Below are 19,071 nucleotides of genomic sequence, written 5' to 3' on the forward strand. Positions count from 1 at the left end.
TCTCCGCCCCTGGCAATTACTCAGGCCGGATCCCAATCCATTAATATTTTGCACACCATGCCACCTCAGTTTGGACCCAGCTATATGCAAAACAGTCTTGACCCAGTTTCGATCGGAAAAGTCCAGCCCAAACTGCCAAGTCGTGTCCTCTCTAAACCGAAACACAAGCAACCCAGGAAAGGTTTTGCCCTAGTTATGGGCTCATTATCCGGGTACAGCTTGGTTCCAGGGAGGACCTGGCATGGCAGCTCGGGCTGAACTGTTCCCGTGGGGAGCAGGGTCAAGGCTGATTTGCATATGTCTGGTTCCAAACTGGAATGGCGTGGTGAGAAAAAAAACAATGGATTAAGGCACAGATCTCTGACAGGGTGTTTGACATTGTTCAGTATTCCGTCCATCAATTGTTCTTTTTTGCACTTTTAGAAAGTTGGCATTTCTCTAATCTTAAAGCTCTGCGTGCCTTTAGCCTGTCTCCCATTAATGTCTGGGGTGGGTGATAGATTAACTTTGTGCATTCCCTCTGGATAGCCACACACAAAGTAAGGGCAGGTGTATGGGAGTGCCCCTCTGCATCCTCATGGCACATCCTGGGGAGGATGGGAAGGGGGAGCTGACACTTACACCTGAATGGGCAGTGTCCTGTCCCCACACAAAGGACTGATTACCCCCCTGTAGTGAGTCTGGAGCCAGGGTAAGGAAGAAAGGACCTCTGTGCACTTCAAAGACTTCTCTTTGAAGTCATCCCTACTGATAAACAATGAACTTATTCTGCACAATCTCTTTGTTGGTTAAGAACTTTTATATTTCATCTGTCACCAATTGGACACCGTTGTTTGTCAACAATGTGCACAGAAGTCCCTCTCTGAAGAAAAGTCATCAAGACATTTCCCAACTGTGCACAAATCATCATTAATGAAACAGTAATTTGTGGGCACCTGGAGGGCATGTTAATAAGTACTATGAATATTGCTGACATCCACCATTGCTCAAAGGTCCTATGATATCTAAGGCAACATTCTCTCGTGGGGCAGATTTACAAGCCCCTTGCGCCACTTTTGCACCACTTTTAACATGGGAAAAGTGAAGCAAACGTGGTGCAAGGAGCTTGTAAATCTGCCCCTTAGTTTATACAACTTGCCCTGGCCACCAGAAATACATTCCCAACCTTTCTTTTGTTTTGCAAATTCTAAAATGCTCTTCATGAGCACTATCAATTAAAATGGTACTCTTTCTAACTTTCAATAACTTGGAACCCCTGAAAATTAAGTTAGCACCCCCTTTTCAGAGAGTTCATCCTTGACATTCCAATATTTCTTACACTCTATGTTATTTACATTTTTGCTTTTCTATCCTGACTTGATATAACCAGATATATTTTTAGTAGTACACTTTCCTCTATCATCTTTCTCCAATTTTTCTCATTAAAGATAGTGTGAACTTTGCTGTATATTTTCACCTCCACTTTGCATCGGGTATAAAGACAATCAGTTATGCAATTGTTATTGAGATATTTATACTTCAAAATCAAATGTATGTAGTGCTATGACCCAATTGCTGATTCTCATGAACACTTCTGTTAGAGGTTTGTGATCAGTCTTAATTTCAAACACACTTCCCCTCAGAACCATTTTAAAAATATGTACTGCCCAATACATCGCTAAAGCTTTTCTTTTCTGCGAACAAAATCTCTCAATTCAGGCTTTTCAAACTTCTTGAAATTAACAATATAGGGGCATATTATCAAGGGGGTTTATCTCCGCTTTTTTGGCTTTAAAAGCCAAGAAAGCGGAGATAAAATTATCTCCCTATTACCTAGCTGTCGCTAACACCAGTTAGCGACAGCTAGTAGGAGATAGCGACCATCTTGGGCCCCACTTTGCATGTCAGTGATATTTATCACTACTGACATGCAAAGTGGGCGTGCCAAGATGTTAGCGACTGGAAACAGTCGCTAACATCGCTATCTCCTATTACCAACTTATGGAGATATGCGCGCTAAGCGCGAATATCTCCAAAAGCTAACACCTGCCCTGAGCAGTTCTTAGCCATGTTATCCAATGGGAGGTGGATAACATGGACAAGAGCATTAGCTCGGTAATGCATGAATATCGCTGACTTTTCAGCGATATTCATGCATTGCGGCCGATTTTTATCGCATTTGCGATAAACCTTGGTAATACCAAGGTTTATTTGCGATAAAAATCGCCGCAGCTCAGCGGTAAATTTTTGTCTCTAACCAAGCAATAGCGATAATTATCTCTATTGCTTGGTAATATGCCCCATAGTTTTCTCTGAGTCTCCTGCACCTTTTCTCAGAACTTCCTCTAAACCGTTCATACTGGTGTCAGTGAGAATTGTCACCTTGATATTAGGGCAAATATACTGAAACCTTTGTGTTCCAGCAAATCTCTTCTTACCGTCTGAAAACTCCTCATCACACACTGTTGACCTGTCCTCTGTTCCTTTTTCTTTTAGTAAAGTTTTTATTAATATTGTCCTATCAGGGGCATAAGAGGCAGTGGCACATGGGTTTGAAAATAAAAGCTGCTATCAATCGTATGATGATTTTAAAAAAAAACTGAAGGGGGGCGGTGCCAAGATGGCGACCTGAAAGGACGCTGGCTCGCATGGCTCCTCGGCCCTGAAACCCATCTAACCTTAATATTAGCTTGCAAACCCCCTGGACACACCGACAAGTGGCATCACTGACCTGAGTGCCCCACTGATCCTCTCCTGGGCAACGAAGGACTACGGGAAGGCCCTCTGTGAGCGACAAATTACCTGGGGCCGAGACCGGACGGGGTGCAGTGGCGAAATGGCGGCCACACGCTGTGGAGGCGACCGTTGTTCTTGGGCTGCAGAGATCCCGCCACAAGTTGGAGGCAGGGTGAGGCATGGCCGGGGTGACAGCCGGGACCCGGGGTTGGACGGTGAGTCCTGGCGCGCGACTCGCCGATACCAGCGGCGGAGGCAACGATCGCCTGTGAGCGCCCAGTGGCAGGCGCGAAAATTGAGACCCCGGCCCCGGGCCTACACAGCGGATCGCCGGAGGTCGAGAGCGGACAAGGAGCAGCGATGAGGGGGCGGGCACATGGTGAGGAAGCGGCCGCCGATCTTTGGCCGGCTGTTCCCGCCGCAGGTCCGCGGCAGAGCAAGGAGCAGCCAGCGTGAGAGCCGGGACCCGGAACTGGAAGGTGGGTCCCGGCGTACAGCGTAATTGGGCCGGTGGTGGAGGCAGCAGCCGTCTGTGGGCGCCCAGCGGCCGGCGTGAAAATTGAGGCCTCGGTCTAGGGCCTACGGCGACGGGGAGGTGCGGTCCCGCTGGGGCCCTGAGGTGGGTGGCGGCCTGTCTGGCAGACCCCACATGGTCGAGGGGTCGGGAGCTGGCCTGCATCGCCCGCTGATCAGGGGGACCACCACCAGAGGGAGCTGAGACCGGCGCCGGCGGCACGCACCGTAGCAGTCACTGAGGGCCGGGCTGGTGGAAAGTGGGATGCAGCAAACCGGGTACCCCGAGAAACCTCGCCTGCCAGCGTTGTGGACACTAACCGCCCCATAGCTTGCACTGCTTGGGAAGAGGGCTAGCACCGGAGGGGTGAGGAGGGGCACAGGGAGACCGGAGGTGCGTGTCTGTCCTGGTGAGAAGGCGAAGCCGGGCTGAGGGCCGCTGTGTCAAGACGGCAGGCAGGAGGAGTGGCGGCCGCTGAGCTCCGGCGGAAGAAACATCAGAAGCCCTGTCACAGGCCACACGGGGAGCGGCGGGTGGCACCGGAGGAGCCTGGAACACCGAGAGTGGAGGTGGGTCCTGCCGCGAGGTGCAGAACGAAGCAGGAGGCGGAGATGGCTGGGACCAGAGAGCACCTCGTGGGGACCACGGTACTTGAGGCCCCGGTCTCGGGCCTAAGGGAAGCAGCTTGGTGGGCAGCACAGCTCCGCTGGCATATCTGCGGGCCCATTCAAGCGGGCCCCCACACCCAACACCGACATTGCAGCAGCGATGTTGTACCCCTGGGAGACAGTGCGCAGGGTGCGCGGGAGCCAGCACAGGTGACTTAGCCATGCACGAAACTTGGGGCCCAGGCTTTGGGGCCTACGACACGACCACGCTGGAGGTGCTAGGTGCTAGGCATAAGGGGCTCGGTTTCCTAAGGGGGACTCCCAGGGTCGGAGGAGGGGCCACCCCCTGGTGAAGGGGTTCCCCACTGCAGACACACAGGACAACGACAAGAGCGCAGACGACACGGTGACCTACCCGGCCGCCTTGGGGAAACACCGCTGGTCACCACAGATTCGACCCAGAGGCGTCAGAGGACGCGATGGCCAACACGGGGCGTAAGGGGGCCTGCACCATTCCGGACATGCTTGCTAAGGGTGGCGCCAAAGGAGACAAAAGCCAGTCCCCCCAGAGACGGCAGGCAGCACGAGACAGGACGATGGTGAGGCGCCTATCACCAAGGCCTTCCTTGAATCCCTCTTCAACTCACTCAGGGAGGATTTTCAGACCCTGAAGCAAGAACTGGCCAGGGAACAACGCGAGCTCCGCCACGATGTGAATAGCCTAGGAGAAAGAGTAGCGACGGTGGAGGAGGCGGACCAGGCAAGGAGTGAGGAGGTGGAATTTCTCAGGCAGGAGGTCATCCGTCTCCAGGGGCAGCAGGTGGACCTTCAAGCACACACGGAAGATCTCGAGAACCACTCCCGGAGGAACAACATCCGCGTCCGGGGAGTGCCACCTAAAGCGGAGGGGAACAGTGTGACCACATACCTACAGGGATTGTTCAGAGACATTTTAGGGGAAAATGCAGACTTTGAGATCCGCATAGATAGAGCACATAGAGTTGGCCTGGCGCGGCGTACACCTGCCCCCCCACCAGATATCCTGGCCTTCCTGCCTGATTTTCCCCTAAAGGAAAGGATCTTGCAAGAAGCCCGGCGGAAACAGCCCCTCCACTTCCAGGGTCACCCGGTGGCCTTGTGCCAAGATCTTTCCGCCATCACCCTGCAAAAGCGGAGAGCATTTTGTGTCGCCACGACGTTCCTGCAGGACCATGGGATCCCCTATTCCTGGGGCCACCCCTTCCGGCTCGTCTTCAAGTGGAAGGGGGCCCTGCACCAACTTCGCTCCCTTCGAGACACCTGCACGCTTCTGGGAATCGACCCTGGAGAGGACGAGAAAGAGGGCACCGCGTCGCCGCGGGGCTCGCAAGATAGACCCAGGCCGCGGTCCGGAGGCGAATGGCAACGAGTGGAGCGCCGGCGGTCCCCCAAGGCGGAAATGAAACCAACGACTATGGCCCTAGAACAGGCGGCGGCCATACAAGAAGTAACCAAGGACAAGACAGACGTGCATTGAAGCAGCATCGACGTGGGGTTTGCATTCATCGCTCCATGCCCACACGGGCGGGGGTCCACCGGGGTCGCCACTGCCACACTACCCTCCAGACGTTTCTACCACAGGTCTGAACTAGTTCCAACAGGCCTGGGACTATGGTTTGCATTTTGGGGTCTCCAGTTGGGGTTAGGGTGGGAGGGGAGGAGGTGGGGGAGTTGGGGTAGGAGGGTTAGGGGGGGTGGAGTTCAGAGACTTGGTGGGGGGGACGGGGAAGGTGGATGTTCAAGAATTGTTTGCAGGAAGAGAAGGGGGGAGGGGGAGGGTGGGTTGTCCAGTGCTCTATTTTGGTCATCCTAATCTAGGTCACACTTCAGCGTCTCGCACCTCCCCAGGTTCGGGGACTAGCATGTCTGATTCCAGTGTTAAACATGCCGCCTACAACCCTTAGGATCCTGACCCTTATCGTACTGGGTTTAAATAACCCTGTTAAGCGGCGTGCGATTTTGTCCCTATTAGAGAGCGCCCAGGCAGACATCTGCTTACTACAGGAAACTCACCTGATGCCCCGCGACTGTCATAGGCTTTGCTCCCGCAGGTTCCCAACTCATCTCTTATCCTCTGGCGCCAACAAGACTGCAGGGGTGGCGATCCTGGTGGCACGGTCATTTAAAGTTTTACATAAATGCGCAGAGCAGAAAGGGAGACTACTAGCGTACCGCTTTGCCTTAGGGGTCTCCTGTTTACAATTGGGTCCATATACGGCCCTAACGAAGGCCAGGAACGCTTTTTACACTCAGCCCTTACAGATATCACGGACACGCCGGATGGGCACATCATACTGGGGGGAGATTTCAATATGGTGTTTGACACGGTCCTGGACAGGTCTGCACAACGCACTCCCCAAACCTGAGAGTTCTCCTCCAGTTGCACTGACCGGATGGCAGAGCTGGACCTTCATGATCTTTGGCGCCGCACACACCCACACGATAGGGAATACTCTTATTATTCCAATTCACACAAAACCTACGCCAGGCTGGACCATCTCCTAGTCACTAGCCCGATTTGCACTTTGTCCACCTCGACGGAGATAGGGGTACTCTCGCTCTCGGACCATGCACCAGTCACCACCACACTCACTTTGCCGCCTGACTCATATCCTTCCAGGGTCTGGCGTCTTCGGGACGCTTTGCTACAAAGGAAGGATGTGGTGAAAATATTCAAGACACTATCCAGGACTACCTGACCCACAACACTAACAATGACACAACGCGGGCGACACAGTGGGCGGCCATGAAGGCGGTTATCCGAGGGGAATTTTTGGCTCTCTCCACCGCAGAGAATAGGGAACGGCAACGCAAGCGGTATGAGCTCACACAACGGGTGCAAGACCTTGAGCGAATACACCAGCGAACTGGGGCAACTAGAATATGGAAACAACTCAAAGTAGCAAGACACCTTCTGACAGCGTTAGATATGGACCGGGCGGAATATGCAGCCCTGCGGCTTCGACATGCCTATTACACTGGAGGGGACAGATGTGGCCGCCTCATGGCAAGTAGGCTCCGAGTCACACGCCAACAACAGATAGTAAAAGAACTCTCCCGCCCCGATGGGTCCATAGTCACAAAGGACGCTGAGATTGCGTAAACTTTCCGCAAATTCTACGCGACTCTTTATAGCAGCGACCCATTAGACGGCCCGGCGGCGGCCGAATACCTGGACTCTGTCACACTTCCCTCTCTAGCACCTTCCCAGTCGGAACACCTTGACAGGGATATCCGCATTGAAGAAGTGATCTCCGCCATTGCCACACTTAAGCAGGGAAGGGCTCCGGGGCCGGATGGCCTCACAGCCCTTTTTTACAAAACGTTCTGCACAACGCTAGCACCGATTCTCACCCGCCTTTTTAACACCTTTTCGGAACCCGGCGCCATCACCCCTGACCTTTTGCGTGCGTCCCTCATGGTCATCCCCAAACCAGGAAAGGACATGGCCAAATGCGGATCGTACAGGCCCATATCATTACTAAACGTGGACCTTAAATTATACACGAGCATCCTGGCGGCCCGACTGGGCCCCCACTTGCCGGGCCTTATAGAATCGGACCAGGCGGGTTTCATCCCCGACCGCCAGACGGTGGATCACACCAAGAGGGTTGTCCACCTCATAGAAAAAACCTCCCGAATCCCTGGAGAGAGTATGATGCTGGTGGTGGACGCCGAAAAGGCATTCGACCGGGTCCACTGGCAGTACCTAGAGATGGTCCTAGCGAAGGTCGGTATAGGGGAGAAGTTTCGCACTCTCATTTTTAATTGTTATAAATTTCCCACGGCAGTGGTGTGAGTAAATGGCTATAGTTCGCAGAGTTTTGGTGCCGTATCTAGGGATTCAGTTGACCCCCACACTCACGACTAAGACGACGTACAACTATGGTACGCTCCAAGGGAAGATATGCGAGGAGTTAGGACGCTGGAAACGCCTTCCCCTTTCTTGGTTGGGTAGAATCGGGGTGGTCAAAATGACCATCTTGCCCCAAATCCTCTACCTCTTTAGAGCGCTCCCGCTACAGCCGCCTGCAGGTTGGATTCAGCAAGCACAGGCTGACCTCGCCCGCTTCATTTGGCAGGGTCGGAAGCCGAGAATGAAGAGGGCACTGACTACGTTGGCTCCGGAGGCGGGGGGCTTGGGGATACCGGACTTGTGCAAATACTTCCAGGCAGCGAAATTACGCTATTTAGTGGAATGGAGTAAGTGGGAGTCGGAGAAGCACTGGCTCTTCCAAGATCAAGCAGTGGCATGGTGCCCGCTCCAGGAGATCCCCTTTCTTTGTAAGGCCTATCGGCCTGCTAATCTTTATTCTTCATTTGTCACACGGGTCCCACTAAAGGTGTGGGACGCTACTAACACCGTCCACGAACTTACCACCTTCCCCTCGCCGCTTACGCCCTTGGCCGACAATCCAGACTTCACTCCGGGCGTGGCTAAGGGAGCCTTCACCCATTGGCGACCTGCGGGGTGACGTTTCCTCTATCATATCTACGGCCCAGACTGTGTACTCCCCTTCCCACTCTTTAAGCAGGAATATAACTTCCCCGAGATGGAGCGGATGCGATATATGCAAGTCCGCCATTGGGCACTTCAACCGCAAGTGCGGGAGACGGCAGATAGGAAACTTCAGACTTATGAAAAGTGGCTGCTATCCCTCACCTCTGACACCAAATTAATTCCTGATCTCCACAAAATTTTACAACCACCAACAACACATCTCTACAATCCGGGCAGGGAACGCTTGGAACGGGAGTTAGGCAGGACTCTGAGCCACAAGGAATGGGACCAGATCTCCTATAGGGCGCGCCACTCCGCATACCACACCGGGCTTACGGAGACGCTAACTAAGATATCTATATATTGGTACTACACCCCGGAGCGGATACATGAGATGGACCGCAGCAAAGACAAAAAATGCTGGAGGGGGTGTGGACACACAGGCACACTGTTACACCTCTTGTGGGACTGTCCTCTTCTCCATTCATACTGGACGCAGGTGATAGACGACATTGACACTCATTTTCAAACAGAATTACCCCAATTCCCCGCCTACACCTTACTGGGGCTCCCTAACCCATTGACATACCCTCTGCGCTCGCGTAGGGGACGCCAGATGGCCATCGCCCTAGGCTCTGCAGTACAGAACATCCTCGTACATTGGCGCACCACTACGGTCCCTTCCACTACAGGTTGGTTGCATAGGATGATGTGTGTGTTGGGGATGGAGAAGTTGTCCCTTACCTTAGCCGGGGAAATAGATCAATATGACGAACTCTGGCAACCGTTCCGCTCACTGTTGGTTACTGAATTCAGGGAACTCACCTGCCCGAGATATCTCTGCTTTTGAGGCTTACAGGGCCCAAAGAGGCAGACTCCTAAAGGGGTTGCGAATGACGAATCCGTCATGAACTAGAAGGGGGAGGCGAGGGGGGACAGACCTGAGCACTGGACGGGGGGCGATGGGAGGGGAGGGAACGGGGAGTTTGGGGGGTGGGGGGCGGGGTTTCCTATTGGAGGGAATTTCGTAGCACTTTCGGTATATCTGTGCCTTTACGGGTTGGATTGGTTTTGGACTGCTATGCCCACCCTATTTGGGGTTATACTTGCCTTTCAAATGTTCCATACCACTGTTGGACGCACAGCATATGCAATGTCTATCTTGTTTTCGATGTGCAGACTTCAAATAAAAAGATTTAAACCTAAAAAAAACCTGATGAAAAAGGATTCCTACAGGTACTAGAGTGAACCGCCCACCAATAAAAACCACTTCTGTACCAACATCTCTAAAGTACCTGGTGATCCTCAACAAACAGCTGGCCAATCGAACCAAAATCCCCCTACATCAACGCCTTTTTTAGAGTCAGGCCCCGAAGAAACAGACGACCCCGGCGGGGAAAAAGATCAGGAAAAAACACGAGAAGCAGCCCAATCACGAGTCTCAAAGAGAGCCAAGGGGAAAAAGAATCGTCAGTGATCAACATCTCTGATATTACGCTGACCGCACATGAAACTAAATTGCTTCAAAAGGGGACATCATTCATCCCCACTACCTCCACCAACCTTCTTGAATTGGACCTAAGTACTTTCAAATTAACCCGCAAATTACGCCTAAGGCACTTTTTTGAAAACGTACTTCCACCCACCATTGACAACAAACCTGACCAACTACTTGGTCTAAAGACAACAAGCACATTCATACCACCGTGCAGTCACAAAAGCATTGACACCTTTGAGACACTTGTTAAACAAGACATATCCAAGATTAATTTCCACAAGAAAATCAAACAAAACATCACCATGAAAGATAAAGACACCTTAAAACGAATCGCAACCGACAAAACCATCAAATGTCTAAAAGCAGACAAAGGCGGCGCTCTTGTCGTTCTCAACACCAGTATGTACGATGCCAAAATCAGAGAGCACATCAATAACCCTGAAACTTACACTCAACTACAAGGCAATCCAACGAATGAATGCAAAATCGAACTATCAAATCTAGTCACAAAAGCATTTGAGGAAGGCATCATCGATGACCGCACAAAAAGATACCTTATAGTTGAACATCCAAAGAGCCCATCTATAACAATGCTTCCCAAAATTCATAAAAATGCGACGGACCCCCCGTTTCGACCGATTGTGTCCACGAGAGGATCCCTCCACGAACCGACAGGGAAGTTCCTAGATCGCTATCTTCAGCCGATTGTTCAGAACTCAAAAAGTCACATCAAAGACACAACTGAATTCCTTAAAAAACTTTCTGATCTCAACATCACCACAGATGATCATGTAATTCTATGCACCGCAGACGTAAACAGTCTTTATACCTCTATCCCCCATGGCGGGGGAATTGAAGCTATAGAAAAAGCCTTACTCAACAGCGACATTACAGACTCTTTACAGACTTTCCTTATGGAGTTATTAAGGTAGTTTATATATGGCCTTCATAGATCTCAAAACAGCTTTCGACCTGGTCCCTCGTGCAAAATTATGGAAAATCCTAGGGGAGATGGGTTTTCCCAGTGGACTCCTTAAACTAATCGTAAGGCTCCACGAGGGGAATTACGCGAGGGTTAGATGGGGATCCCAGGGTCAGTTAACAGATAGGGTCCCTGTGAGGAGAGGTGTACGCCAGGGCTGTGTTATGGCTCCGACACTCTTCTCCCTATTTGTGAATGGAGTGGTGGACCATCTGAAGGGAGAGGAGACGGATGCCCCATCCCTGGCGGGGGAAAAAATCCCCACCTTACTCTTCGCTGACGATACTTTATTAATTTCCAAATCCCCTGTGGGCCTGCAAAAACTCTTGAACCGGTTTAGCTCCTTTTGTACCAACCGAGGCTTAACCATTAATACGTCAAAAACTAAATTGATGGCATTCTCCCCTTCCAAGAGATTTAAAAACAATTTTCTACTTAATGGTGTTCCTTTGGAGTTGGTTAAATCCTTTGATTACCTTGGTGTCCGGATAAACAGTCGTATGACCTGGAAGAATCATTTGGCCAAAATGCTACTCAGTCACCAAAGAGTATCCGGGGTGACTTTGAGGGAGCTCCGTGAATCAAACAGCAAGCCTGTCTCCCCTGCTATGGCTATTTACGAGGGCCAGATTCTCCCTGCGGCATTATATGGCTCTGAACTCTGGGGGTTCGAAAATGTGTCTGATTTATCGGCAGCGGAAAATATCTTCCTAAGGAAGGTGGTGGCTCTCCCTATTTCCACCCCATTGATCCCCCTGAGACTAGATCTGGGTAGAAGAGCATTAAAGGATTTGGTAAGGCTCCGCCCGTTGCTCTTTTGGACTCGATTGAGAAGAACTGCCGAGCTTGCAAAATACGCTGAAGGGCTGGACGATCTTCTGTTATTGGACACGGGCAAAAAAATAGTATGGCTGAATAAACTGAAAGACCTGGTTCTTAACCTAGGGTTAAGGGATGCATGGGAGTCACAATTGCCACCGCCCAAGGAAATGATTAAAAAGCTATATTGGGACTGGGTCCAGAATAATGCGCTGAGGGCTGCGGATGGGGGCCCACTCACGGACCGATTCCTGTTATTTAAGTGTGTGAGGAAATGGGAGCCCTTCCTCGATCTGATAACTAAACCCCTAGATCGTGCGTTATACCTAAAACTGCGATATGGGACGCTTCCAGTGCACGAGTTTACGGCGAGGTGGTCAAACCCTGGTGCCCGCCAGAGTGCATGCCCAGGTTGTGTGGCACCTAAGGAGTCTGTGGCCCATTTGTTTTTTGCTTGCCCAGCTTATAAAGGAGCTCGGAAACTTTGGTTGAAACCAGTTTGCAGGGAACTTGGGTTGAGGTGCCACAATCAGGCACTACGTGTTCTCTCTACGGACAGTTCATCTTCCATCATGATTTGTGGGGTTGCAAAATTCTTGGGTAGTGTGTGGTTGACGCGTTCCAGATTATTGAAACTATGTCCGGGGGTATAATGGTCTAATGCTGAATGCGCTGGTAGTATAAATTATGTTTATCTCTAGTTTTTATTTTGCCTATCTTGATAACTATTTAGGTTTAATCTATTCTTAGCTGTAAATTTTACTGGACATGCTATTTATTGTTTTAGCTATTCGTGTTTGTATGTATGCATTTTATCTGTACTTTTATGGTCTGTGGTGACCGAATAAAGTTATCAATGATGATGATTTTCACTTTATACCACAGCTACTTCAAACATGACCAACAGTCGTACCTTCAAATGTCCGGAATGTCAATGGGCAACTGCGCATCACCAACCTACGCCAATATCTACATGGAAGAATTTGAGTCGACTCACATATACGCCAATCCCAACTGGTCAAACAATCTGATGTTATACCTCCGCTACATCGACGACCTATTCTTCATTTGGAAGAACACCCGTGAAAACTTGATATCAGCTTTGACCGATTTGAACACCAAAGACAATCGCATAATCCTTACGTGGAACATCAATGAACAAGAAATTACCTTCCTTGACGTATTGGTCAGAATCACTGAAACAGGATTACAAACAGATCTTTTCAGAAAATCAACAGACCGCAACAACACTGTTCATTACACTAGCTTCCACCAACAATCACTGAAAAGGAATCTCCCTTTCAGTCAGATGTTAAGAGTCAAACGGATAGTATCTGATTCCACAACATGCACAACGAGAATGAATGAAACAGCCACGAGGTTCATTAATAGAGCGTACCCCCAAGAATATGTCACGGAAGCCATCACTAAAGCGTCAGGAATCACACGCCAAGAAGCCCTGCAGGGACCTACCAAAAAACAGGACAACAGAACTGTGTTAGTCTCTAAGTACTCATCCGCAAGCAAAACATACAAGAACATTATCCTCAAACATTGGCGTATACTCTCATCTGAACCTGACTTTGGCAGTTTATTTGAAAAACCTCCAATCTTTGGCTATACTAGATCTGAAAATCTCAAAGACATACTATCCAAAGAACCCATCCCACAGATTCCCAGCACTGGCACACGCCCGTGCCATAATTGCAACAACGTCATCAAGGGTAACAGTATCAACCATCCCATGTAAGGATTCAAAATCAAATTACACGTCAACGCTACGTGTGATTCCACGAATTTGATATACCTACTGAAATGCCCATGCGGAATGATTTACGTAGGAAAAACCACAAGGAAAATCAAGGTTCGACTGAACGAACATAAATCTAATATCCGTACCAAGAACCAAAAATCTAGCATTGCAATGCATTTCATGGAATCCAACCACAGCGTGGCTCAACTCAAATTTTTGGTCTTGGAAATTGTCAACAAACAAGAAGGTAAAGACAACAACAAAACACTCCTCCAGCGTGAGATCGCCTGGACCTACAGACTGCAGGCATTGAAGCCTCATGGCCTCAATGACCGTATCGAATTTAGTTGCTTTTTATAATACCTTTGATGGTACACATGTTTCACCTATAATCCTTTGTTCTTAATGTTTGTGAGCATCAACATATTCTCGTTTATAAAGTATAAATTTAACCTCCACATTACTCTCACTACGTTCACCCCTTCAATATGGCCGCCACAGTAATTTCCGACCATTAGTCCTTCCTTTATGTTTATGAATCAACCGCGACCACTTCTCCACACACTACACGCCCCACCACTCTACCAAGCTTCCCTGCGCCTTCCAGCCCTGGAATCCCGCATTGACCGATTCCTCTACTAATCCAAGTAAGTCGGAGCTCCGACCTCGAGACCCACGTTAACACCGCTTAACGATGGCTCTCCACCGCTCTATCTTACGTTCCGTTTTTTTCCCCACACCCAGGACTTAACCAAGTTCCTTCTATCCAGACACGTAAGTGTGTGTGTTTCACACTCCCTTATCTCACCCGGTTTTTTTCCCCCAGTCACCTTCCACAACCTCACCCGGCTCACTGAGCATGCACCTACGCAAGATGCGATCACAGTTTACATGCATGTAATCAATGTATTAATGTATACAGTGTTAGAAATATATGTCTTTGAATCCCATGGTAATAGCGTTTTGTTGTGTTTTCAGCGCTCCTAGAAAAAGGGTACCTGTTACCCGAAATGCATCGGAGCATGATGTAAAAAAATGTTACAAGGACTACTGTCTTGGTATCGAAGTAATCAACTTGGAAAAAATGTTGCTTCTTTGAAAATTGTTGAAAGAAAACAAACATAATGGAATTTTGAACAATAAAAATTTTCCTGTATAATTTCAATGGAGTCCGTCTACATTAGACTAACCCCAAGTGTGTGCCCATTTTCAAGGATGCGTTTACTCGTTGTGTAACGCGCTGAACGAACAGATACTTACAACGTGCACGGACGGTCACGTCACTTGTTGGAGCACCCATAAACTCTTTCTAGAAATTCACATCAACCCACCGAATACCCTCACACGAACATTCATAGCAGTGCGCCAGGCCACTCTAGAACTATTGATAATTGTTTCAGTAGACTACACATTTGACATCTTTTTTTGTCTACTTTTCATACACAATATTTCTACTGCTAAATGTTTGATATACCTCATGCTTATGCTCTAGTCACCATGTGAGGTATGCATGATGGACTTGGCTCTACAATAGTCAGGAATGGGAATTATGTTTGTGACTCTGTGTCACATGGTGCCTTGCATTGGTCTTTGATAGACTGGGCAATACTCAGTTTCTTGCTTTGCGAAGGAGAATGTTCTGATATAAATAGACTTCTGGCCATGATCAGATTCATCAATAACCTCACACCATCGCAATAGTAGCTTGCTTGTCCTACAGTCAAACAAGTAATATCTAGAGGGGAATCAAGGGCATCCCAGAGCAGAAGTGAGTCTTACTTAACCTTCTACACATGAAGATCCAGGACTGTGAGCAATCACATTACTATACATAGAGAAGTTGCAAGAGTACTATGCAAAGTCATCAAAGTATCAGTGCACCTTTTATTCAAAGATCCATATGTGAAAACCCTGATCCTCAGAGGAACATTTTGAAATTTTGTAGAGTGCCATGTGACCCCTTTTAGTTAGTTAGAGTGCTGAATCTATTGAAAAGAAAATTGGGTTTGGTTGTTCAAGGTGAGGCATTGGATTCAGACTAGTAAGATCAATAGTAGGCACATTTGAAATGTTCAGTTTTTAATTATTTTCTGAAACGCACATAAATTGTGGCAGCTTCCAGATTTGGGTTAAAGACATTCCACAACCTAGAGCCATGGACTTACAAGTATCTACTACCATGTTTCTGCCATTTGAAGCTCTGTTCAGTCATGCGGTAGGCAATTAGTGAACAAGGAATCCTCGTAAATTCATGGTCATGGCCATAACACATAAGCATTCCGGACTTCTACAAACTCCAGTAGACTTTGTGAACAATGCAGTGCAACTTGAGCTTGATGTTTACATCTGGTAGGGGGCACAGGAATGAAGGTTCATGCATATTCTGGCTGCTAGGTGTTGCAACCTTTGGAGCCTCTGAAAGACTTGTAAATATGGCATTAGAGGAGTATTGCAGTGCAATGGTCAGTGCTCTTGTAAATTCCACTTGGTGATCAGTCTGAAACAGCGGCCAGACATTTTGGAGGATGACGATTTCATGCTGACCACTTTAACCACTACATTGACTTACAAAGATTTCAGCGCCAAAGTAGGTCTGTATACTTTCCTTTTATCAGAGGTTGCTCTTTTTTAATCAAATGGAACCCACGGTGCCAGCATGAGGTTGTTTTAAATGTGGTTATCTGGGCTTTTTTCGATGCAAAACTTAACTTAGACATCATCAACATAATTTGTAAAATCAACTGATGTGTGTACAAGATTGAGTACAATATCGACTCTGCAAAGTATTCCCAATTAAACTTGGAAAAATAAAAAGAGACAATCCAGTTACATATCAAGAATACTAGGATTGCTTATCTCAAGGTATAACTAGGCTGTGGGGTTTTAGGTTTAAACCTATAATAACTGATAAAATCCCACTGAAGGAAAAATAGCCCTCACCAGTGAAAACATATAAACACTGAAAAATCACCTGCACAACCAGAAACTAATGCCATTCAAAGAAAGGAAAATGAGTGTGAAAGAGTCATTTTTTTTTCTCCCTGAAGCGGCCAATACAATGTAAATTTGTTATACAAGCTAGCAGTAAGAAAGACTAGGCTAACAATATTCTGCTTGAGTTTTGTTGTTTAGGGATGCCGCTAAAATATTGGTATTTGGTCTAAAGATGCAGGGTTTAGATGCATGTTTTAGATCTCCTTTAATTATTTTATAAACTGTAGAGAATCAGGAAACATCAAAATCATATTTGATATTTTGACTGCGTTTGATTCTTTCACTGATAGGTAAAATAGCTGGTTTCATAAAAATCTTTCCTAATATGTGTCATCACATTTGCCCAAAGAGAATGGGTAAAAACCCTTAATACATCAGCCCACAGTTTCTAGTGGGTCAGTATTGACAGTAGGTGAATTGCCAACACCTCAGGCTTTAAACATTCAATGCAAGGTATAGTGACAAGTATATGTATAAAGAGTGCTATCACCAAGCATCTGGGATAGAGGTGTAAACATGGCACCAGACTTTTGGAAAACATAAAACGCAGTGTCACTGGGAATGCTCTGCAAAAAAGGCTCTTTCCAAGTTCAACAAACATTGGAGTGATATTGTTTGTATTTGCAGTGATTCAGCTACGTATATGAAAAAGTTGTGTGATGACCTGTCAAAATTGATACCCGAGCTGAAGTGATTCCCGGTAGGGAATCCTTGTCACTTGTTAGATGGTATGCTGAAAGCATCTTTACAATCTTCAGAGTGATTGAGGGATACTGTTGACTTTTTAGTCCATTCTGGTGCACTGTTTTCTTATGCACAGGAACTAAAATGCAAATATTTATAATTTTGTGCTTTGTGTGGCATCAAAGAAGGAGTCATCCCAGCTGTGTCCCTTAGCTGATGGTCCAAGGGGCTATGAATGCTATATTATCCATGTGGCAACCGTTTACAGAATTTCTGCTGAGTAATGATGCCAAAGGCAAGAAATTTAGCGGCAAAGCTCTGGAACTCATTACCCAACCACATCCGTGCCCTGAATGACCTTATCTCTTTCAGGAGGTCGGTTAAAACCTACCTTTTCCCACCCAGTACTTAGGTCCTGTCACTTCTCTGCAACTTTTTTCAGCTTCCGTCTACTCTCTCTGACAGCTGGTTCTATGTTGATCACAGCGCCGGGACGCCCCTTTGCTGGGGCAGCTGCGCGCTATAGAAGTCCGATTAACATAACATAACATAACATAACAAAACAAATGTGAGGATCTTTGGTCATTTTGGACTGCTTAAATAACTCTCAGGGCATAAGCGCCCAGCTCAATGCAAATGTTGCCGAACATGCCCTGAGAATCGCAAATTTTCAAGTGCACTAGTATTGGCATGGAAAGCTATGTCAGTGGCCAGAGTTATCAAGTTCTGTACTGGCTGTTTTGGCGTTGCCCATCTCAAGTGCCAATGTTGAGAGGGCCTTTTCACAGAAGTTTAAATGGGAAGTAAAGAGCGAGCACACATGACCAAAGATTTACTGAAGAAGTATTGTATGGTGTACTACAATAAATTTAATTTGCAAAAATCTATTTCGACCTCATATACACTATACATACACTGTCTATATACCATGTTCTATCAGCAGGAACAATAAAAGCAAAACGTTCCATAAACACTGGAAAAACACTTTTTCTGTTGTTTTTAGTGTCGCGAAAATGTGTAACCACTGATAACAACTGTTTTTTAAAGATATTGCAATCACTTTAAAACACTTAAAAACCCCACCAGAATTTCCCAAAAATAGAAACTGAAAACAGGAAAGCCTAGGTATAACGCAGCAGTGCATGGACAAAGTAGCAATCTTCTATCCTTCAATTTCAGGGACCTTCAAGACTAGACAGCATATTTGTTCTGCGATGATTACCCTTACTTCCTTATCTCCTATGCCATCCCCACTGACCAAGTGGGCTTTGGTGCTCCTCTCATGTGGGCACAAATAAAATGCATGATAACCTTAGGTTCACCACAATAGTGTTCTCACCTTGAAAGCTAATTAGGAGCCATGAAGTAGTGTAACAATATATATATATCACCCTGCAGACAATGAAACCTGATTTAACATAGAGGAGGAGTTGAGTTTGATCTTACATTAATTTGGCGTGAGCCCTGGTGCTCGTCACTAGTGCAAGGTAGCGCTCATTCTCATAATGAGGGATGTCATCACAGTACATGGCCTCACCGCATGCTTGCCTTGCAGCTGAGAGGTGCATCAGGGGCCGTCCCACCATATCTTCAGGGGGTTGTCCTGCAGGTACCTCCTAAAACAAAAGACACACAATTGATGGATGGAATGCAAACAAATCAAAACATTCCAGAAGTCATCAGTGATGGTGTCTCTGGTGTCAAATTTAATCATCAAATATAGTGCATGTAAAGTGTTTTACTTATTTTTTAAATGCCTTTGAGTCTCCTAAATACACTGTATGTCTCATTTCCTACAGTTTGAATTACAATTAGACAGTACTTGAGGTTGAGGTGACACAATGCCCTTTGAGGCATTTTTTGATCAATGTGCTATGTCTGAGATCAGTGACTGAAGCCATGCATGCATGTATGAATGTATAATTACAGAGTATAACTCTAGCTGTAAAGCAACCGGAGAACCT

The 19,071-nt window shown here is 47.5% G+C and overlaps 1 protein-coding gene across 3 annotated transcripts in view; it reads right to left on the reverse strand.

Annotated features, from left to right (window-relative positions):
* LOC144763874 (xanthine dehydrogenase/oxidase-like) overlaps positions 1–19,071 on the reverse strand; it is a 385,606-nt gene that overhangs the window by 154,170 nt on the left and 212,365 nt on the right. For all 3 annotated transcript variants that reach the window (XM_078649867.1, XM_078649866.1, XM_078649865.1), the window contains exon 17: positions 18,554–18,723. In XM_078649867.1, the coding sequence (XP_078505993.1) occupies positions 18,554–18,723 (170 nt within the window). The remainder of the gene's footprint in view (positions 1–18,553; positions 18,724–19,071) is intronic.

Source organism: Lissotriton helveticus, chromosome 6 (assembly GCF_964261635.1).
Source record: "Lissotriton helveticus chromosome 6, aLisHel1.1, whole genome shotgun sequence".
NCBI lineage: Eukaryota > Metazoa > Chordata > Amphibia > Caudata > Salamandridae > Lissotriton > Lissotriton helveticus.